The following is a 23,933-nucleotide window of genomic DNA, read 5'->3' on the forward strand; positions in this document are numbered from 1 at the left end:
GTAAGTACTAGACATTCTTTTCTGGGCAAGAGATTCCTCCCCCCACAGACGGCTGTGTGTTCGTATCAATATAGGTGCCAGCCAAGACAGTTCTCACAGCCTCGAGGTCAACAATTGGCATATCTCTGTTTACACCCATCCAGGGTCACTGTGAGCTAGCATATCTGGGCCTCCTGTCAAGGCTTCAAAGATTATGCTGATTTTACTACTCTGTGTGCCCTGTATGCTTCCAGGCAAGCAAAGATGGATGTTATAGGTGGGGGTTCCTGTGTGGCTACACGCTGTTGGAGCACATCACAGTTATGTTTGAAATCTGAGAGCCAGTTTTAGGCCCATGTATCAGCTAAGTTATCTAAAGCCGGGGTTCTTAAACTTCATTGCATCACAATCGCCTTCTCACAACAAAAAATAATACAACCCCAAGAAGGGGGCCATTGAAGCCTGATCCTACCCAAGCCCCACTGCCCAGCTTGAGGAGGGCCAAAGCATGAGCCCTACCACCATAGGCAGAGTGGGGTGAAGGTGAAAACAAAGGGCTTTAGCCCCAGGCAGAATGCCTGTAACCTGAACTTTGCTATGAAGGCTGGAAGCCCTCAAACTTTTGCTTTGGCCCCAAGTGGTGGGGCTTGGGCTTCAGTTTCTGCTGTTGGCCCAATCAAATCGAAGTCAGCCCCTGTGACCTAATTAAAATGGAATTGCAACAACTCTTGTTAGGGTCCTGAGACAGTTTGAGAACTGCAGATGTAGGGTGCCCCTGACCCCAATGCCTGTCACAGTTCAGGACAACTGCACCTATATTTTCCCTCAGTGGTTCATCAAGGACATCCATTCTCAGCTTGCAACAACTCACCTGTTGCTTTTCTGGGTGGAGACCCGCATCTCTCCCTCCTGACCAGGGGTATTCCAGGACTGCAGAGCTCTGCCTTCACTGTGTATCTGCCAGCATAGATAGTCTGCCTAAACCAGCCTGCTTGCTTTCCTGAGAGACTGATAAGAGTGACGGGTACCAGTTATAAGTTACTTCTTATGCAAGAAGTACTTTATTCTTAAGGTAAAAAACATTACAGATAAAATATAATAAAAACAATAAAAGAACTTAATTGCATGCTAATAAGTAGAGTGGACATTACCTCACTTTAAAGGGTTTCTTTGTGGTTACAAGTTAATCAGAGCTTCAGCTTAAAACAAGCACTCCATCTGAAGGGGCCTGCTGTGATAATTGGGCCTACAAATTCACTCTTATTGTGAGCCCAGCAGTACAAAGTACATGAAAGTTCATAAAATGTCACAATAACCTATAACTCATGTTAATGGAAAAATATATGTAAGAGACACAGACTATTAGTCTAAACAAAGTCCTGTTGACATATCTTAGGGACTGAGTTGATGCTTAGTAAAAATAGAAGATGTGGACCAGAAATTAATTAACCAAATGTGTATTAGGCCCAACTGGTAAACAAATAATGAGATGAGCTATTCCACCATCACTCCCTTTTGTGGGTCCTTAAAGAGACTTTGAGCAAAAAGATAGAAGAAAAATGACAGAGCCTATAGAAGCAAAATGCCATTTGTTGTGTACTCCCAGGCTTTATGAAAATTGGCTGATGAATATGAATTACTTAAAGATGCTTTAAGTAAAACACTTCATGTAACATTTAAGTCATGATCTGCTGAATGTGCATATTCTAGTTTTGTGTATATATCATTCTTATATGTGAAGTTAGAAATATGAAATGTGGACCTGTTTATACTTTTACATATGCTAATGAGGGCAATTACTGATACTCCAGAAACATAATAACCTGATACTCGAGGTTAAGAATTTATAAATAGTTTTGTTTTACCTAGGGGGTAGCTGAGTTAGTCTGCATCTGCAAAAAAAATGAGGAGTCCTATGGCACCTTATAGACTATTTAAGGAATAAAAAACAGGACTATGTAGCACTTTAAAGACTAACAAGACGGTTTATTAGCTGATGAGCTTTCGTGGGCCAGACCCACTTCCTCAGATCAAATAGTGGAAGAAAATTGTCACAACCATATATACCAAAGGATACAATTTAAAAAAATGAACACATATGAAAAGGACAAATCAAATTTCAGAACAGAAGGGAGATGGGAGGGGGGGAGGTAAATGTCTGTGAGCTAAATGTCTGGAATCCCTGGAAATGGCACACAGCTGCAGGACTTCTGTCCACCCCGCAGGAAGCCGGCACTACCTCCATTTTCGCTGGAGGCAGGTAGTGGGGCTTCTTGAGGTTGGGGGGGCCAAACGCCTCGTGATCGACTGGTCGATCCCTTGCGATCAACCAGTCGATTGCGATCGACCGGTTGGTGACCATGGCTGTAGGGGAACACTTTAGCCTCCCTGGTCATTCAGTAATGGATTTCAAAGTAGCCATTTTTCTACAAAAGACAGAATGACACACAGATACCTTCCTACCAACAGCACAAGAAGAAGAACTCCAAGTGGACTCCTCCTGAGGGCTGAAATGACAGTCTGGACCTCTACATAGAATGCTTCCGTCAACGTGCACAAGTAGAAATTGTGGAAAAACAGCATCGCTTGCCTGGTAACCTCAGTCATGCAGAACGCAATGCCATCCACAGCCTCCGGAACAACTCTGATATTATAATCAAAGAAGCTGACAAAGGAGGTGCTGTTGTCATCATGAACAGGTCTGACTACCTAAAGGAGGCTGGCAGACAACTCTCCAATACCAAATTCTACAGGCCTCTTTCCTCAGACCACACTAAGGAATACACTAAGAAACTGCACCATCTGCTCAGGACACTCCCTACACAAGCACAGGAACAAATCAACACACCCTTAGAGCCCTGACCAGGATTGTTCTATCTATTACCCAAGATCCACAAACCTGGAAATCCTGGACGCCCCATCATCTCGGGCATTAGCACTCTCACTGAAGGACCATCTGGCTATGTAGACTCTCTACTCAGACCCTACGCCACCAGCACTCCCAGTTACCTCCGTGACACTACGGATTTCCTGAGAAAACTGCAATGCATTGGTGATCTTCCAGAAAACACCATCCTAGCCACCATGGATGTAGAGGCTCTCTACACAAACATCCCATATGCAGATGGAGTACAAGCTGTCAGGAACAGTATTCCTGATGATGCCACAGTACAACTGGTGGCTGAACTCTGTGAATTTATCCTCACATACAACTATTTCAGATTTGGTGACAATATATATCTCCAGACCAGTGGCACTGCTATGGGCACCCGCATGGCCCCACAATACGCCAACATTTTTATGGCTGACCTGGAACAACGCTTCCTCAGCTCTTGTCCACTTATGCCCCTTCTCTACCTACACTACATCGATGACATCTTCATCATCTGGACCCTCCCTCAGATCCGTGGTGTGCTGGAACTTGCGGGAGGAGGGGGAGCAGGTGGTCCCCAGAGAAGGTTCACACTGGGGCTTCCCTCCTCTGTGGGAAGGGGAGTTGGCCCCGGAGGAGGCGCACACAGGGGCTGCCCTCCTCTGCCGGGGGGGGGGGGGGGAGGGAGAGGAGGAAGGGGCAGAGTCCTGGGAAGAGGCTGGTGCAGAGGACTCCCGGCCCCCACTGGCACTCTGTCCCCTGCTGCAGAACCCTGTCCCCTCTCCCCTGTGCCCTGCTGCAGAACCCTGCCCCCATCCCAGCACTCTGTCCCCTGCCCCAGTACCCTTCCTTAGTACCATGTCCCCTGCTCCCACCAGCACAGTAGGGGCCACATTAGTGAGGCTTGGGGAGGGGGGGGGGGGGTTTGGGATGATGTTTTTTTTTTCCTCGTTCCATGTGATCTTGGGTGTAAAAAGGTTGGAGACCACTGCCCTACAGGTATGTGTGCAGGTTACCATTCCTGATGTCTGATTTGTGTCCATTTATCTTTTGGCATAGATACTGTCCAGTTTGGCCAATATACACGGCAGGGGGCATTACTGGCACTTGATCGCATATATCACATTAGTGGATATGCAGGTGGAGGAGCCCTTGAGGATGCGATTTATGTGGCTAGGTGCTGTGATGGTGTCACTTGTATTGATGTGTCCATATGTAGTAGAGAAATCTTATTTTAGGTTATGTATAAGTTAGAATAAAAATAATAATGTAGTAGTTCAGGTATTAAATGTATTGGTGTATTTTATGAGTATGACTTGTATCTTGCCAGCCACCCTTTTTGAAAGAAGAAAGGAATGGTCTATGTGTACCCTGGGCGAAGGTACATCCACCAGAATCTTGTGTCGTGAAGCTGATTCCAAGGCAGCAATAGACTCTTATAGTCACCACTGTTTTAAGATTTAAAATTAGCATTGTGAAGTAAGTGAGATGATTGTTTTCTTTAAATTGTATTTGATATTCCTGCTCACACATTTTTATTTCTGTGTAACAAAGAAATCAACCCTGTTTTGTTTGTGTGAATGAGGAATGGGTGTTAGAAAATAAGTGTGAAGGCCATTTCCAGGCCAGATATTCTAGGGCAAAGCAGAGGACAGAAGTAAAGGTGCCAGGAGATTGCTGCACATCCCCATTGAGGTATGGATGAAGGGCAGATTGAGGACTCTAAAATATAAGGCAAGCACCTATCCTCTGGGACAAGATAGCTATGATATGAGAAGAAAATAAGCACTTGTCAAATGGCAATTGATTACAGCACGATTGTGTGAAACTTTCTGATGCCAATGAAGGAAAACTACTATAAAAGAAGCTGCTTTGCCATGATCTTTTGGGTTCTGGCCTACCAACGCTACCCAGGAACATCATGTCGTGGCTAACAGAGCCCTGCTTCATCCTACCTGTGATCAATATGGCTGGCCACCCGAGTGGTAACTATAACAACTGGTGGGACAGTGTGTATCCCTCTCACACTGGTCACGTCTGCACAGCAGCATTATTTCAGAATAACTGCCATTATTTCAAAACAATAAAATGCACGTGTACACAGCAAGCCATTATTTTGAAATAATGTCTAGCTGGAGCACTTCTTACTCTGACTCCTGTAACCTTTACTTTACGAGGAGTAAGGGAAGTCGAAGGAAGAGTGTTCTTCCTTTGACTTCCTGCTGTTTAGCCAGGACCAATAGCTGAATTAAGCTATTTCAACTTCAGCTACATAATTGATGCAGCTGAAGTTGTGCATCTTAATTCGAGTTTTGCCCTGCTGTGTAGACATGCCCTCTGAACATATATTAGCTGCTTTATTTGTATTAACACACATAGTGCATAACTTTTTCCCTTAAGAAGATCCCATGTGCTTTTATAAGCGTAACAAATGTCCCCATACCTATAGAAGCAACACTATCACAGGATCTAAGTTCTACAAATGGTACGATGGCTCATACTGCAGTTTGAGGAGCATGGTGCCGTGGCTTAGGGATCAGGGATCAGCTCAGTTCCTTCAGATCTCTGACTGCCTTAATGGTGTCAGACACAGAAGGAAGGTCTAGGTCAGGGGTGGCCAACCCACTGCTCGTGAACCGCATGCGGCTCTTCAAAGAAAAAATTGCGGCTCCCGCACCTCTTCAAGGTTTTTGTGTGAAAGACAGAGAGTGTCACGGTGTCCCATGCAAACTTCAAAATGGCCAATGCCTGCTCTGCTCTTAAAAGAGCAAACTGTGCTTTTTTTTTTTTGCTTGACCAAATGTGGCGGCCAGGGCTTTCCCCCTCCCCACCTCAACTTTTTTCCCCACTCAGTTCTTTGTGCTGTATCCACCACTATTTCGGCTCTTCATCTGTATCTGTAACGGGTTGGCTACCCCTGGTCTAGGTCTTCAATTCCCACATCTTCTGGCCTGTGGCATCTATCCATGCTGGCAGACTCAGCTGTTTCATGCCACAAGGGAAAAATCACATTCCCCCCCCCCCGAATTTCAAGTCCTGATGCAGAAGTGAGGGTAAACGTTTGAACAACAATTTAGTTTCCTTCAAAAGGACTCCCAGTGAAACTAATCAAGGCATAATTGTATAAGTTTATCAGAATTTAGCTTAAAAGAAACAGGCTATTCCTGCAGACACCAAGAATGCTGTGGGTTTGACAGCTAGGTATCCAATTTCCAGACAACATGAGGTAAAAGGGGCAGACTGTGCTAATGAACCACAAGCAAACTGCTGTTTTGTTATTTATTAACACTAATAAATGAGCTCAGAATACTGATCAGAGAGTTTACATGTCTCACAAAAATTCCATGTGACAAATATCAGGATACATATTGTAGAAACAACAGCTGTGGCAATAACAATAAAGAATGTTTCATTAACTAATGACTAATATACCAGAAAGCAATCACACTAGTAATCAGTAATAATTTACATTAAAAAGTGCACATTTGAAATCAAGGGAAAAAAGTGACACTGTCAATTAAAAAAAAGCCTTCTTTTCTTTTTACTCTGTGATAGGTTCCCATGCAGTTGCTACAGTATTTGTCATTCTTCTCATTTACCTAGGTCAGGGAGACATGGAATTGACCCAGTACTAAGCAATAGTGTAAATCTATGGCCTTTTTGCCAAGGGAAAAATTGACCATCATAGCTACTGCAAAACACCTTATTTTGTAATATTATTCCAAAGTAACTTACCTGGGTGGAGACAGTAACCTGGAATCATAGTGACTTTATACCAGAATAATTAATTAGTCTGTTCAGAAAACCAGATAAATTAGTTCAGAATCGAATCACTAATTCCAGAACTGAAAGTCCACAGAGGGGAGTTATTTCAGAATAGCTACAATTATATTGGAATAGTTATTCCAGAACCGTTATATTGGAATAGCCAACCTGGTCAATTTCTCTACATTGTAGACTAGAATTAGGTTTAATAGCAGGAACCACAGCTTCACCAGCACCAACAGCCTCATTATTTCCAAATGTTTTTCAAACCATACTTGTTATAAGTTTACTCTAAAACAACAACAATAAAATTATTGGACTCTCTCATTTAAAAAAAGCTTAGAACAAGATAAATAAATCTGAGAAAGAACTATAGGGAAAAAAAAGAAAACCAATGTAAAGATTTGGTTTGAAACCCTGATCTGCAACTAACTACAGTCAAAGTGGCCAAACTGTACCACAAACACAAAAAACATACAGAACTGAGGAAATATTCACATTAGTGAATCATTCTAAAGGCTCATCTAGTAATAAAATGGAGTGTTGATGAGTCATTAATTTTAGGCATAATCAATTTAGCGGTTGACATTTTAATTTGTCACATGCACACCACCACATTATGCAAAGAAAAAAAAACAGCCCTTTCAAACAAGTGGTAGAAAAATTCACAGTAACAGAAAATTTTTTAATGAGCATTTGAAACAGGGCAGGTGGAGCATCTAAGTAGTACAATACAAAACATTGTAAACAACAGAGCTGTAAATTACAGGTGCAGAGTTCTAAAAACAGTGCTTTCTACGTAGTTCTTTTACTCGGTGATCAACTTTCCAGAGAATGTTAAACTCTGAGGATCACTCAAACCTTTGCCACATAACACAATTAAATCCTCTGATGCTTCAAAGACCTTTTTCTACAAGAATTGTCTACTTTGTTCTACTTTCTACAAGCATCCCCATCAAGTAGTTATGAAAAGATCCATCTAATTGATGTCAATGTCCCACGATTAATAATATTTCAACCATTGCTAATGACAGAGGTAGAGCAAATTCCATCTGCTGTCACAACCTGTGTTCCCATTTTTAGCATTATGTTGAGCAAGTTCCAGCAATGAAACACATCCATTTTTTTTCCCCACCAACTTGCTCATGGAAACAAATTTGTTCCAGCAAACTCTTGCAGTCTGAAAACATGCAGCAGCTGCTCCTGTCCGTCAAAGTTGAAGGTCAGCTTTCCTGTTTTGCTGCTTCCCCCTGGGTCTCCCCAGCTTGTTCAGTTGGGTTTCTTTGTGCATCTCCTTCACTTTCTGCAAGAAAAAAAAAAATGAGGGGAATGATTGAAAAAAAGTTTTAAAGATGTCCCATTCTAGATCTGTATTTTGCTCCTGAAATAAATTTTATCCTCTGCCAAATTTAAAATTTGTCATGTTATTGTAGCAATGTTGGCCCAAGGATATTAGAAAGAGAAGACAGATGTAGTAATATCTTGTACCGTACCAACTTCTGTTGGTAAAAGAGATAACCTTTCAGAAGTTGGACTAATAAAGAGAAACTGCCTCACCTCCAGTGTCAAAATATCAGAGAAAGGAAGGTAAAAGGAGAACTACTATACTGAAAAAATAATGGGGTTGCAATTAATTCAAACATGTTTTAAAGATACCCTACATTAATGAAAAAGCAAGACTGCATATTTAAAAACACCCTGACAAACCTATTTCTGGCTGATAATTATCTATCATTGCAAGTAACATCTTAAGTTTTAGTAATCTTAATGTTAACAGTTTTCCAGGTTTGTTTACCATGTTCATTTAATTATAAGAAAATCATTGATTGTATTAAGCCTAAATAGAGATATTTGATGGGCTATAAATATTTGTCTACCATAATCATAAACAATAGTAACAACATTTTAAAAATTCATACACCGTGTGTAATACTTTCTCTAAGAATCACACCCCACATATGTGACTACTTTTGCTCTCTCATTAGCCACAGGAATGATTTTCAGACTTGAAAATATATTTTACATTGATAGACTTACAAAGTTCAGTCATTTTAGTTAACCTAAAAGAAGATTAAGAGGGGACTTCATAATGACCTGTTCGTACCAACATGCGCAGAACAGATCTGATAGTAAAAGGCTCTTTTTCCAGCTAGATAAAAGGCATAATAAGATGCAATGGTTGGAAGTTGAAGCTAGACAAATTCAATTTGGAATAATGTAATTAACCACTGAAACAATCCACCACTTTGCTTGGCAAGTTATTTGTCAGTTCCATTCTAAAGACTGAATGTCTCCTAAAATAAATGTTAGAATTACAGCATGAATTATTGGGCTTGATGCATAAATTACTGAGTGAAATTCTATGGCTTGCATCATGCTGAGGTCAGAGTGGACTAAGCCTTCTAGCCTTAACATCAAAGCACCCCTTTTAATGTGAGATATGCCACAGCTGTGATTGGCCTAATTAATTAGGTGCTTCCCAGCCTGGTCGTGTGAGGGGTTAAAGAAGGCCTGGGCAGTTTATGGATACCTGGGCCTCACCAGAAGGCTGACAAAGCTCTGTTTATGGAGTTGGAACCAACAAGTGGGAAGGCTCCTCTGTGAAAGCCAAGGTGGCTCTGATTTTTACTCAGACTCATGGAGTAAGATATGGCATTACATCCAAAAATCATGTAAAAAAATGAATGCTATGTTACTTTCCAGCTTAAGGTTCTATGGTGCTCTTGGACCATATTTTCAAACTTTTTCCCTGAATCCACAGGGGCCAGAATCTTTTTTTTTTTTTTTTTTTTTTTTTTTTTTAAGTAAGCAAGCTGAGATTCTCATGCAATGTTGATTCTAGCAGGTGGACTTTAAGAAATAAAATACATCACAAGACTAATAATAAAACTGCGACAGTTGACAATACTAGAAATATTTTCAATATGGCTGCAAATGGCCTCTCTGATCAATTTGTAATTCCAGATATTCTTATCCTCTTATAGTCCACCAACTGTCTCAGATTACATCACTGACTTAATCCTAAAAAAATTTCTTTTCTTCTCATCTTTACTGATCCAAACTTAAAATTATCATTCCAATTCTGTATTACTCTGCCTATATCAACTTTCTTCCCCTTCTCTGTTTTATGCTGAGATGTTTGGACCCTCAGTTTTCACAAGGATGCATTCCTCTCAACTTTTCACCTTCCAATTCTATTCCTAACTCTCTATGATGCAACTGCACATATCTGTAATTTTTTTTTCCTCGAGCCATTTGTATCCATCTATTCTCAAAAAGACAACATTCCTCAGTGTTCTTTTTAAGCTTCAGGAGTAGCCAAGTTTTCTTGTTTTTTCCTGAACAGGCTATGATCTGGTAGCACTTTATAGACTAACAAAACATGTAGATGGTATCATGAGCTTTGGTGGGCACAGCTCATGACGACTCCGGTCATCTGAAGAAGTGGCTGTGCCCATGAAAGCTCATGATACCATTTACATGTTTTGTTAGTCTATAAAGTGCTACCAGACCATGTTTTGTTCTTTTTAATCTTGGTATATGGATCACTTTAGTTAAAGTCAGGTGCTGAGCTAATCTGTGCTGAATTGTGGGCAAAATACGCACTTCAAATTGGGTTTCATGGTCTATCCTGAGAAGGTGAAAGCTCAGCTCACTTGAGCTAACAACTTTTCCATGAGCACACAAGTATAAAAGCCTTGCTCTCTGTTGTCAGCCATTACTGAGGACACAGGTGTTTCAAGTTTCTTGTTGTGGATTGGGAACAAAAGTCACATTGCTGCAAAAAACTGACTATGTTTTTATTTTAAATACACTCTTAATTAAATATGCCCACTTTGAGGTTATGGGGGGGGTTGCAGATTACAGCTGGTTTATTTTGGCTAGCATACTGCAGTACTTGTTTTGAAGAAATATCCTTATACTTGCACTTCTGCAAATAAATATGAAGTAGAAAATGAGTCAAATTTTGGACCTACCAACTTAGTTGAGTTTGTTGCTATATTGGTGTAATCTAACAAAAGAACGTTTGAGCATAAATTGCCTGACATCTTTTTGCCAACATGTAGATTGGCAAGCTAAATCTGTGTGTCAAACAGCAGCTGCATTAGAAAGCCGCCAAAATTGACGAACAACAGTAGGTATTTCACAGACCTGGAAAGTGATCTACTCTCTCACCTTGACACAGGCATGGTGGGCCATTGCTGAAACAGTGCAAGGGACACTGCAGAAAAGATCAGTTTGAGGCTTTTGATTTGGCATCTTTAAAAGAACTACATTCACTTTGCAAAATCAGTTGGGGGTTGAAGTGGAGAAAGAACAACTCTCCAAAAAATCCAAACTATTCCCAATACAGAAGGTTAACAATATATCCAACTGTGCAGCAGTTTAAGAGAAGGTACAATGCCATTTCCATGTATCTTGCTAACCCAATAAGATTTTATTGACTGCTTTGAAAAGTTGTCTGAAATTACATTTTATATAAGCAGCAAGAGAGCTTTCAAACTAAATACAATCTTGAATCATAGCAAACTTATACTAATCATTATAAAAGTTTAGCCATTCTCAGAATATATGAAGATTCAGGATCTCAAGTCTCCTTTTCAACAAAGCAAAGCCTACTGCATCTGTTATAAATATGTTAATATGAATTATTAAATAAAATTCCTCTGAATGATCACAAGAGAAAGTAACTCTAGCTACTAATTGCTTCTTCAGTATTAAGAGATACTGAATATAGTCAAAACAGTGAAGTTTGACTGTGTAATTGCAGTTTTGTAAAATGTAAATGTATGGCAGGAAGAAAGTTTAAAGGGATAAGTTGAATCTTAACTGTAGGAATTTGAAGTAAATCTAGAGCAGAGGATTAGCTGGAGCTGAAGCTGGCTGTTTGTGGTGGCTCTGGGGGCTGTGGTTGGGATACATTATGGCCCCCTGAACTGCCACACAGGAGCTGGCTCCCAGGGTGCAGCAGCATCACCTCGGGCAGTTAGAGCACCAGTGTCAGCTTCCCACTGGGGAGGGGGCAAAGAAAGCCCCGAACCTCATTGTATGATCTGGCTCGCGGGAATAAGCGCTCCCCTTCCACCTCTCCTGGCTGAGGGAACAGCAATGTGTGGGCAGCCCTTCTTCTCCACAGGCTGGATCATTGTAGTAAGGCTCTGGGCTCCCTGCCCTCTCCAAGCAGGAAGCTAACGCTGGAGCTCCAATGGACTCCAGTCAATGGGAGCAGTGGAGGCGCTGCCTGGGACTGACACAGGGCACCTAGGCAACTAAATGCCCCCCACTCCTTCATGCCCAGACTTCTGCACTCCCAGCCAGCTCATGCACCTCCACCACGCTGAGAGCCAGCATCTCCAGCCTGCTCCTACCCTCTCCCTCCAGCCAGGTACCCTACTCCAAGCCTGCTTCTGCATCCTACCTCCTATCCAGACCTCACCCCCTCTGACACAGATCACTGGCAGCCCTGTCCTGCACACTGACATGCCCCTCCCCATTTTTGTCCTAACTTCAGAGCCTGGGGAGTGAGGGCGGGGAATCCTTAACCCTGGAACCTCAGAAGAGTAAATCTGGCCTATGGGAAACCCTGAACCTCAGTCCTCCATGTCCCTCCCCAGGAGGGGCTGGAGCACCAAAGGCATGAGGTGTCTCAGTTGGGGGCCACATCAGTAGGGTTGGAGATTTTTGGAGGGAGTGTGTGTGTGCGCGAGCGCGCTACTAAAAATACATTTAGCCTTTTGAAAAAATATAGCCCCAGAAGGCTGTATATGGCAATTGCTTTGGAGGTGGCTCTACTAAGGATAGAAGTTGGCTTATTACAGAAGTCCCAGAAGATAAACAAACTCCACAATCTCGATCCTTGATCTAGTCAATGTGGAGAGAAACTCCCAAATCATTCTCTGTCCCTGCTGAAAAAGCACGTGTAACCCTACAGGATAGGACAGGCCAATCACAGGCAGCTTTCTCAGGTTCATTGTCATTTCCTCACATTAGGGCCAAACAACTTACTCCATCTGCAGCAATTATAGGTTTATGTCAAGACCATTAGATTCAAAGGAAAAAGTGTCAATATTTACGACAGGTGTGGGGGGAAATTTCAAATAAAACAAGGATAATTACATTAACAACCCACCATAAGGGCATTTACAATTACCTTCTGAACTGTTTAATCTTCTTATTCTTTTGCAACAGAAGGAACGTCTGATCTTCCATAAGCAAAACAACTACAAAAATGAGTAGTGACAAGTTTGAGAAGAGAAGCCATTTAAAAATCTGAGCTTCTGTACAAGTAGCAAAATCCACTGATTGTGCAACATCAGATGAAGAGTTGGAGATTATCCATTTACCCATGGGAAGTAATGCGTGTGTATACTAGCCAGATTTACTAAGTTATTCATTTCTTCAGTGTGTTTTTTTTTTGTAAATAGCTAAAATAAAAGAATACAAGTGCTTACCTGTTTTGTTTATATCAAGTTCTGATAACTTTAAGGATAGTTCACTAGAGTTCCCACTTGTAGAGGACACCAGGATATCATGTAATGCATTTCTTCTACCTGTTCTTCCTGAAGCAATAAAATCTGCATATGTAGATTCCACATCAGTCATTGCTAACAAATATCCACATAGCAGTACCTACACAGGAAGCAAAAAAAAGACACCCATACTTAAAACACAGAAAAGATAAAAATGACAGGGAGGCGGAAGTTGAGGAATAGATACCTTCCATCATGAAGAATGAAACCTTTAAAAGTTGCTGGATTTGCAGTAGTAATAAGGAGAGCCCTCAAACTACTGAAAAGTTATTAGAAAACAAAATTAACAAAAATAAATAGTTCCAGGGTGTTAAACAACAAATGTTCTTTAATAAACTATTGACAACTGTAGTTTAAATATTTGAAATAATAGTTCATAATACATTCATAGGTGTATTTTTAAAAATGATAAATTTAGTAACATAAGAACTCTGCTATTTAGTGTTTGCTGGGAAGTGGGAGGACAGTGGGTGTTGGAAAGAGTTCTTTTCTGCGTGAAATACAAAGCACATAGATTAACAGACTTTGAATTAGTCAAGTTCTGCTTTGTTTCTGCATGTTTAATGTCCCTACCTGCAGTGGAGAGGTTATGCTTTGATAATGTTGGTACAGTATATACCATTAGGGCTTCTTCAGTTAATTTGCTTTGTGAATTGGCACCAAAGCAAATGTATTGCAATAAAGCCACTGAAGTCAGTGGAGTTATGCAGATTTCCATTAACTGAGGACCAGATCTGCATCATCTCCTAGTGGTTTAATACCTCTCCTCTCCCTTTACTTTACAGGGGAATTTTATTACAAATGTTTTTGAAAAAAATCAATTTCTAGGCTTCGTTTTGACAAGCATTTATTTTACGTACCCAAACTCTATTAGCATGCTTGCTGCAGAGATCTAGATAGTTAGGTATTAGTAAAGAAATTTTAGACCAATTGAGTCTGCTAGACCAGCACTTGATAGCTCTGCCCTTTTTGCATTGGTGCTATTCCAGTGAAGCCACCAATGGAAGAATTGGGTCCCTAATGCAAATTTAAACCTTACTAGTTTTCAGTGGGTGAAAGTACATTAACAATTCAACAAGAATGAGCAAGAGTAGAAAAACTGGGCCACTTAGCAGGGCACCAACTTACTGAAAAGATCTACAACAAAAACCAATGTCACTCATCCATTACCAAGACTTTTTGGGGTGCCCTGTAATGTCCAGAAGATGGTCCTATCTGTAGGGCATCACAAAGTGTTCATATTGTTGATTCAGATTATATATTAGGGACTGCCTGCTGTGTCTTGCACAGGACTGAATGCTACTGTCACACCATACGGGATTTTTTCCTTCTCTGAACTATAAGGTATGAGGCTGCGCCCCCCCCCCAGCAGACCGCCGAGACGCGCCATGGCGGTCCCGCTGCCCACGTCCTCCGAGGCGAAAAAAGCCGCTCCGCGTCTCCCTGGTCTGCTGGGGGGACCCCCCCCCCCAGAAAACCAGGGAGATGCAGAGCAAAGCCACGGAGGACGCGGGCGGCGGGACAGCGGCATGTCTGCGCAGTCCCACCGCCCCCGTCCTCCGCAGCGAGAAAAGCCGCTCTGCGTCTCCCTGGTCTGCTGGGGGGGGGGGAGGTGCCCAGCTAGTGCGCCCCTCCCCCCTCTCCCCCAGCAGACCAGGCTTTTCTCGCCAACGCCTGGGGTAGAGCAGCTGGGGGGCTGCCGGGTTGGTCCCACAGCGCCGAGGTGCGGCGCTACTGGACCAACCCAGCAGCACCCCAGCTGCTCTGCCCCAGGCATCCCCAAGTCAGCCGCTGCTGAAACTGATCAGCGGCTGATTACAGGAAGCCCGAGGCAGAGCTGCTCTGCCCCCGGCTTCCTGGAATCAGCCGCTGATCAGTTTCAGCAGCGGCTGACTTGGGGACGCCTGGGGTAGAGCAGCTGGGGTGCTGCCAGGTTGGTCCCCGCAGCGCTGAGGTCCCAGCTGCTCTGCCCCAGGCGTGTCCAATTCAGCCGCTGCTGGTCAGTTTCAACAGCGGCTGAATCCGGACACCAGTTCCAACTTACATACCAATTCAACTTAAGAACAAACCTACAATTGCTATCTTGTACCTAACCCGGGGACTGCCTGTATTCTCTCTCTGTAAAAATGCTCACACAGGCCGTGTCCAGACTCAGGGGTTTTTTCGGGAAAAGTAGCCTTTTCCCGAAAAAACTTCCCCTGCGTCCAGACTCAAGCCGCGTTCTTTCGAAATTATTTCGAAAGAACGCGGCTTTTCTTTCGATGGCGGTAAACCTCATTTCATGAGGAAGAACGCCTTCTTTCGAAAGCTCCTCTTTCGAAAGAAGGCGTTCTTCAATGTAAAGAGGCCGTCTTCGAAAGAGAGCATCCAGACTCGCTGGGTGCTCTATTTTGAAAGATCCGCCTGCAGTCTAGACGCGATCTTTCGAAAGAGGCTCTTTCGAAAGATGCTTTCAAAAGAGCCTCCTTCGAAAGAAGCCTGCAGTCTAGACATAGCCACAGTGGTAAGATTTAACTATCAGGACTGAAGTTACAGCAGCTGATGCCAAAAGATTCCAAAGTATATATAAAATCTTCATTGACATATTACTGTTAACTTGAAGCAGCTGTTATTACTGCATATGATGAAGTATTTCCTAAAAGCCAACACCAATATTTATTCAATCATTTAGCATAGATAGATAGATACAAAGAACTTTCTCTAAACATTCGTCTTCATTGTTTTTTAAAATGAATGGGCATTTATAAGATAAACACTAGCCTCACAAATCTTGTCCACTCCCACCCTGGTTTTGTTTTCGTTCTTTAACCCTCTCTGTCTTCATATAGCCAGCCCATCAGCCTACTGTGCCATACTGAAATATACTGATGAGCTGTTTGACACGCCAGAGAAAAGAGATGGTGTACATTATTTTATCTGGCTTAGTATAGCCATATTGAATATCATTCGATATTCATTCTAAGAGTGATTTATCCATAAAGAATTTCAAGACTATGAAGATTCAGAGAACGAACTAGTGATGCTGTGTCACAAGCCAAATGCTGAGTGGCTCACAATTTAATTCTTGGGAATGAGACCCATGAAACAGGAAATCTGCTGAGAAAAAGAGTGAATTAAGAGAAGCCAGCAGTGACCAAAAGTTTGTCCAATATAGGCAAAATACTGCCATGCCTTTCAGTTAACCAAAAGCTTTCTTGGGGGTTCACAGTAACCCATGTCAGGGTAACATGTACTGATTCCTGTAGCATGTTGTCTCCTCATTACAAAGTGGAACAGTAAGCTATTCAACTGCTTCACTAAATTTACTCTTTACTTTAGCAACAACCTGAAAATGTTTAAGCAAATTAAATAAATTGATTAAAAGTGTAAGGGTGGGAACGAGAGAATGAAGGTGATGGTGTCAACTAGAAGCCACAGGTCAGGTTAACCAACAAAAGACTTCAGAGTAGGCTGTCCTTTCTTTCAAAATATGTCAAACTTGACATGATCAGAAGACAGATTTATATTTGATTTTAATGCAACTTACTTAAGTAATAAAACAAAGAGCTTGGATTTTTATGCTAATATAGCATCAGGCCCAAAGTCTACACAGCAATTGTTTCTTGCCAGGATGCTATCTTAATCTGTGAAGTGCAGCAGTAGCAGCACACTGCCAGAAAGAGCCATCTTTCATTCTGCAGAAAGCTGTACGTCACTTTGCTGATCACAATGGATTTGTTTACAAAATGATGAAGCACATAGTATTGCTCAATTTCATTTAGAATGTTTTCAACTTTGTTTTGCCATAGGTGTTTGTAATACACAGCTCTCTACCTTTTATCCCCAATACCAGTTATGGCAATTTCTAGAGCTAACATGGTTCATAGCTTAAGATCATCTATTCTTTTAACCTTCCCTCAGAATTTAGAAACTGGGATGTTCTCTCTGTCAAGGGAAGAAATTAGTGACAAGTGGCCATCTTTTATAGTGCTACTATATAGCCTCCTGTCTCATTGTATTTACTCATCTACAGATGGTACAGCCAGAATCCAAAAATCTCCATTTCTGCCACATCTACTAGATGACAACAAAAAGGGAGGTGGTTTCCCCAGATGTGAGCACCATACCAGTCCAGGTGTTCAGGAGATACATACACAGTCTTTATTTCACCCCTTTCGCTGGAGTACATTACTCTTCCCAGCGTGATAGTTAAAGCTGACCCAAGACCCAGTTTATCTATAGTCTACTTATTCACATATTACTCATAAAATAGTTATTGAGTAGGGACTGTGGATACTTCGCCATCAAGGGGTGTGGAAAGCATTCATTAACTGTGAAATACCAGGCCCATTGTAGAGAATAGTTAGAACACACCACTCCCACATCATGGCAGCTGTTACACTAACCTCAGCTGTTTCTCCATCAACTCACATGAACCCAAGAGTTTATTTAATGTTTCTCCTCTTGGATTCATTTTATTAACTCATTGTAGTTCTATAGCCTAAGTGTGCTTGTGCTCCCAGATTACTTCCCTCATCAATAGGATATCATAAATACCACCCTTTCCCCTTGCCAGGCTTTCTGTCTTGTTTCTCCTTAGTTACCAGGGTTTTCATAGCCTCTGTTCCAGGGTCTGAAGCACTTCTGCCCTTGGTACAGGGTTCTCTCTTTTGAGGGACTGTACCTAAATTCTGGCAAGTTTCTTTAGCCTGCCACCACCTTGACTGTACTGCCAGAGAACCTTTTTGCTTTCTGCTGATCTCTCCCAGGTGAGAGCAAATAGTCCATCCTGCAGGAGGCTTTTTTTCGCGGAGTACAGGATCTTTCAAAAAAGCCTGCTGTCTAGACCGTGGTTTTACTTTCGAAAGAACTCCATGATGCAATAATGCAAATGAAGCATAGAATATTTAAATCCCTGCTTCATTTGTAGTTTCAAAGCACCTCATTTACAACCCTCTGCCGACAGAGGGATGTAGTCTAGATGTATCCTTACAGTGAAATATTTTAATTCATCCCTCCACCCGTAATTCCTCAAGACACTAAGAGTTAACATGTTTACTTTAAAGATGACCTCTCTGAACAAAGCACAGTTTGTGATCTTTCATTCGTCTTCACAGTAGGATTAAGTTACATTCCCCATCAAATCTTGAGGTGTGTATCTAATTGTACTCTTTTATAGGTTAGTTTTGTTAATGGGAAGAGAAAGTAAACCTCACTAAATTTAGACTACTACACAAGTCTAGTGAATCTGATAGTGATAAAAAATTAAGACAGAATGATCACATGGGGCAGGTCTGCATTACAGTCAGGATTGATGCTGTGAGATAGTTCCACCAGTAGTCGATTTAGCAGGTCTTAGTGACGACCTGCGTAACCGACCACAGATTGGTCTTGCCCCAAACAAGGGTAAGGTCAGTTGATGGGAGTGTTTCTCCAATTGATCCCCTGTAGTAACACAACCTAAGGTATGTGGACTCCAGCTATGTGAATACTTACTGCAGTAGTTTAGACATACACATAGTCAGTTGAAATTCTGGAAACTATAGCTTCCACATAGATATAAGGCCTGCTTCTACTGAAACTGATGGGAGCAACTGAATGTCACAGGGAGCAAAATCAGACCCCATGGAATTCAGGCAGAAGAGGAGACTTCTTGAGATTTTCAGGTGGAATAGAAGAGAAGCTCAATCATAACATGCTGCAGAGGTGCACAGAATAGGTGCTTCACTGCTGTTCCTTCAAATACCTTCTTGAAGACTCTTGTCTGCTGCCTTCCTTTGACCTCACTTTATGGGCTAATATTCATCCGCCTTTTATATATACCATTTATAGTAGTCTCAAGAGTTCCTTGCAACTGTTACCTTTCCATTAACATGTCTTTCTCCAATACAATCTGGTTTTTCCGGGAAAATGAACACAGCTTGACACTTAATTGGAATGTAATGTAAAATCTTGATTTCACTGAAGTTAATGACAAAACTTTCTATTTACTTTAAAGGGCAGTACTTTACCTAGGGACTTTACTGCTGTTCAAGAACCTGGAAATGAAAGCATAAATTATGCCAATACTAAATAATGTTTTTCAATGGACACTAAAAAATAATGCCTAAAAGTTACCCAGGGTGTTTCAGAGACTGGCCCTTCTATTGACAAGTTAATTGTTTTTAGCCTGTCAATGCCTCACATCCATGTTTTGTCAGTATTTCCATTACTATCACAATGAAAAGAAATACAGTAAGCTTCCGATAATCCGGCACCTTTAGGACCCAGGGGGTGCCGGATTATCAGATATGACGGACTATCAGAAGGGGGGGGCTATGAGGGGTCTGGAGTGGGGTGGGAGGGGATGCCACCCCAGACCCCTCATAGCCCCCCCTTACGATAGTCCGGCTCTGTCCCAGGCGTCCCTGATTCAGCCGCTGCTGGTCAGTTTCAGTAGCAGCTGAATCGGGGATGCCTGCAATAGAGCAGCTGGGGTGCTGCCGCAGCGCCGAGGGACAGCGCTATGGCACCAACCCGGCAGCACCCCAGCTGCTCTGCTCCCGGCTTCCTTGATTCAGCTGCTGGTCAGTTTCAGCAGCAGCTGAATGGGGGAAGCCTGTCCGGCTGCCCCAGCACTTCCGGGTTCCCGATGGTGCCAGACCATCAGGAGTCCCGGAGCATTGGATGCCGGACTAATGGAGTTTTACTGTAATATGAAGATAAAAATATAGAGCGCCTATATTGAATGCCTTCACTGTAGAATGTGGCATGTGTTACCAGCTGCAAGAAGAGGTAGTTTTGTTTGCATTAAAAATTACTGACATATAAAACCTCAGAAGACAATCCTTCCTGCCTTTCTCTGGCATTCACAAAGCTAAGAAGAGTGGATTTTTCAGCTTTTTTTCTTTAAAATTCACAGGCTTTGGCAGGTAAGCTGTGTGCCATGACCCGAGTAGCAATATCAAACCTATATTCAGTTTTCATATAGGAACAAAACCGTATCCTTACTGTTATGCATGCAATAGAGGAGTTGTGCAAATAAATCTCAGTCTCCCTGTAAGCTCTTTTCCCTTAGGACTATATTTTCCACATGAACCAATAATAGACTCTAAGGTCAGATCATCTAGTATGACCTTCTATAGAAGGATAGGACATATATCTTCCTTCAAATTCCTAGAGCAGAGCTTTAGAAAATCATCCATCACTAACCAACCATTTTAAAATCAGGATTGGAGAATCCACCACCACCCTTGTAAATTGTTCCAGTGGTTAATTACTTTCACCATTAAACGTACACCATATTTACAGTCTGAATTTGTCTAGCATCATCTTCCATCCATTGGATTGTGTTATATCTTTCTGTTAGTTAGCTTTAAGGTTTCATTATTAAATATTTGTTTCACCAATTAATACTTAGCTTGTAACCAAGTTACACCATAATCTTTGTTACGCAAAATAGGTTGAATTCTTTGAGTCTATCACTATAATACATGTTTTCAAATCGTTTTATCATTCACAGAGCTCTTCTCTGAGCCCTCTCACTTAACACCAGTAGGCAGAACTGGACACTATTCCACCAGCAGTCACACCACTGCTAAGTACAGACATAAAATAATTTATCTATTCCTACTCAAGATTCCCCTATTTATGTAGTCCAGAATCACATTAACTCTTTTGGCCACAGCATCACATGGTCAACACATGTTCAGCTGATTTTCCACCATGACCCAAAACTTTTTTGGAGTTATTCCTTCCTGACTAGACTTTCCCCCATTCTGTAAGAATGGCCTACATTCTTTGTTCCCTCAAATGTACATTTATATTTACCCATGTTAACACACATTATTTGTCTGCACTTAGCTTACCAGCAATCCACATGATCACAGCAATCAGTGATCGGTCTTCTTCATTATTGACCACTCCTGCAATTTGGTGTCTCATTTGCCAACTTTATCAGTGATGATTTTATGTTCTCTTCCAGGCCATTGATGAAAAAGTTAAACAGTATTGATTATGGTTACTTGCTATAGAGTTAAAGCACAATTGGTTGTCTGAGGAACCTCTGCTGTTTTAAATTAATTTCTCCGAGTGTTGTGCACCTTTTGACAAATCACACTTTGTTTTGAGGCAATTGCTTCTGCGTCACTGCATATGGTTACTGTCCACAGGGTTCTAAGAAGAAACTCTAGCATTTGCCAAGTCTGCTGGGACACTTAATGTAACCCAAGAGATCCTGCTGAAAAGCAGTTGGAGCCTACTTCAGAAGAGTAATGGATGCACAGGCCTGTCACTTAAAAAGGGTACACTTGGGAATGTGGAAAAGGGGCAGCCCATCCACGGACCAGGACATCGGGAAGATAAGGGGACCTGATCAGAAAGAGAAACTTTGACTGGGTGCTGTAAAAACTGGCTGGCACAGGTGATGCATCTTTAGGAGGGAGAAGTGTGTTGTTCAGGCTGCTGAAATAATTTACCTGGGATACAAAAATTGATGCAACTGGCTGACATCAGTAGAAAAGATGGTACAGGCCTTTATCAAGGCACCACCATCAAAATCAGTATTCAAACTAAAATCTTTTCTAGGCATACTAAATTATTATGACAAGGTTTTATCTAACTTAGCATCCATTATGGCTCCAGTGCATAAAATGTTACAGAAAAGGATAAAATTCCAGTGTGCGCAAAAAGTAAAAGAGTCAGCTTTTGCAGAAGCTGTTACGCAAAGAAATTGCTAATGTAATCAAAATGTTGAATTTATTAAAAGTAGTACTGTTTTGTGATGCCTCACCGTGCTGGGTAAGTGGGAGGTGAGGAGTGGTATTAGCCCACTCAGTGTCAGATGGATTTGAGCATCCCATTAATTATGTGTCGAGGTCACTAGTTCCAGCATTTAAAAAAAAAAAAAAAAAAAAAAAAAGACATTTAGAATGAGAACAACTAGCTGTGGTTTTTGGGGTACAGAAGTTTCACTCTTATCTATAACAGTCATTGTGTTATACATTCAAGCCATAAATCTTGGAAAGGTCTGTTTGGTGAAAGCAATCCTGAACAACATCTGCCAGAATTCAGTTCTCTCACCTTATATCTACTAGCTTGATTATAAACCTGGAAAAACCCTGGGTAAAACAAATGCTTTGAGTACATATCCTTTATCAGATAATTCATCTTAAGTACCTCAGCCAATATAAATAGGGTTGCCAGATGGTCTCCCAAAAAATACCAAACATGGGGGCTAAAAATTTGTCAAGCAAAACAAAACCACTGCCACTAACACACGCTATGTTTAATACTTAACTTTATAATAAACAGTCTTCATCCTACATCATCTCTACGTAAAGAAGCTTACAAGTAATTGTGAAAATCTGCATGCTATTTTCATTGTTTTCTATTCCTCTAAAGCTAAGGCTATAGAAGAATTTAGAAGAACTCCTATTTATCCTGCAGCTGAAATGATTGTATAGAACTCCCAGCACCAATCACGCCCCGCCTCCCAGCCACTCCCCCTACCCCTGCTAGGCTACTGACGTGCCCAGAGCGGTGATCGCGGCTCCGAGCCACTCTCTCCGCCCCTGCCAGGCTTCTGCGCAATCACAGGATCCCAGCGCCGATCGTGGCCCTGCCTTCCAGTTGCTCTGCCCCGCTCACGCCAGGCTTCCATCCAGTGCTCAGCCGGAAAAAAAATCAGAAAATACTGGACATTGCACGTGTCTGGTATTTTCTGATTTTACTGGACAGAGAGCACAAATACCTGACACCTGGCAACCCTAAACATAAACCATCCTCTTTACTGAACTACCATCCACTTCTCTAATCAACATAGCACAGATAAAGACAGAGACACTCATTGTCTTAAGTGTAGAGAATGGTTAGAAATAACTGGACAGAGAGAGAGAGTAAGCACAGAAATCTAGCAATGTAGGCTTAGAAGGGAGGGCTTGTGTTACACATGGCCAATGGAGTCAGGGATCCAAGACAAAAACAGGCACAGACAAGGCTCCCCTATGCTAAGGGCAGGTGGTATCAGGGAGCCTCACAATACTGGGGAGCACCATAATGGGTATCAGCACTTAAATAACCTATCTTCTAGGAACTAGACCAAGGCAGGTTCCATGATACAAAAGGTAACCAACATTCTGAGGTCTTTTAAAAATTATAACATTTTTGTAGCATATTGCGGATATCCAAATCACCGTAAGCCACTTCCACACATGACAGTTTCTAAATACGTTTAGAAAAGCAAATCCTAGCAATGGAATAGCTGCCTAGCTCACCTTCTGCAACTCAAATTTTCCATTCCTCCTGTGGAAGCATTCTGCACCATCAGGGAGTAGATAATCTAAAAGGTATTACACCTGTTTCTCATCTTGGATTTCTACTGTTCTGCAAATAGATTCTTATCTACAACAAACCTTTTCTCTCTAGTGTGATCTACATCTTTGTAACTGTAAATGCATATTGTACTTATGAATAATTCACAGGTGTTAAAACAGTCTTAGAAATACTTTAGGACAGTGATTCTCAATTTGGGTTTATGTGCCTCAAGGGGGTCGCAGAATGGATTTAGGTGGAATTTCACAGAGCCAGTTAGGGGCAAATGAGAGCTTTACGGGGCTCAGGGTAGCACAATTTTGCAGGGCCCCCCTTTGGAGAAAAAAATAGAAAAAAAGGCATAAATGTGCAAACTGAAGGCTATTTTCATATTAAATGTGAATTGGGTAAATTTGATAGAAACTTCATTTAGTTGGATAATTTTATTTTAATTATATTGTAATTCATTCTTAAACAAAATTCTGCATTAATAATTTTCATTTGTATTTAAGTCTATT

The 23,933-nt window shown here is 41.6% G+C and overlaps 1 protein-coding gene across 2 annotated transcripts in view; it reads right to left on the reverse strand.

The window, feature by feature from the left end:
* Nucleotides 1-6,116: 6,116 nt before the first annotated feature.
* The window catches only part of PKIA (cAMP-dependent protein kinase inhibitor alpha), a 59,839-nt gene continuing 42,022 nt past the window's right edge, over nucleotides 6,117-23,933 (reverse strand). Inside the window, exons 2-4 of one of the 2 annotated variants that reach the window (XM_075920487.1) lie at nucleotides 13,069-13,246; nucleotides 12,768-12,837; nucleotides 6,117-7,919 (exon numbers count right to left, since the gene is read on the reverse strand). In XM_075920487.1, coding sequence (XP_075776602.1) covers nucleotides 7,913-7,919; nucleotides 12,768-12,837; nucleotides 13,069-13,219 — 228 coding nt within the window. In that variant the 5' untranslated portion in view covers nucleotides 13,220-13,246 and the 3' untranslated portion in view covers nucleotides 6,117-7,912. The remainder of the gene's footprint in view (nucleotides 7,920-12,767; nucleotides 12,838-13,068; nucleotides 13,247-23,933) is intronic. The other variant, XM_075920486.1, reaches the window with a different exon arrangement.

This window comes from Pelodiscus sinensis, chromosome 2 (assembly GCF_049634645.1).
Source record: "Pelodiscus sinensis isolate JC-2024 chromosome 2, ASM4963464v1, whole genome shotgun sequence".
Taxonomy (NCBI): Eukaryota; Metazoa; Chordata; order Testudines; family Trionychidae; genus Pelodiscus; species Pelodiscus sinensis.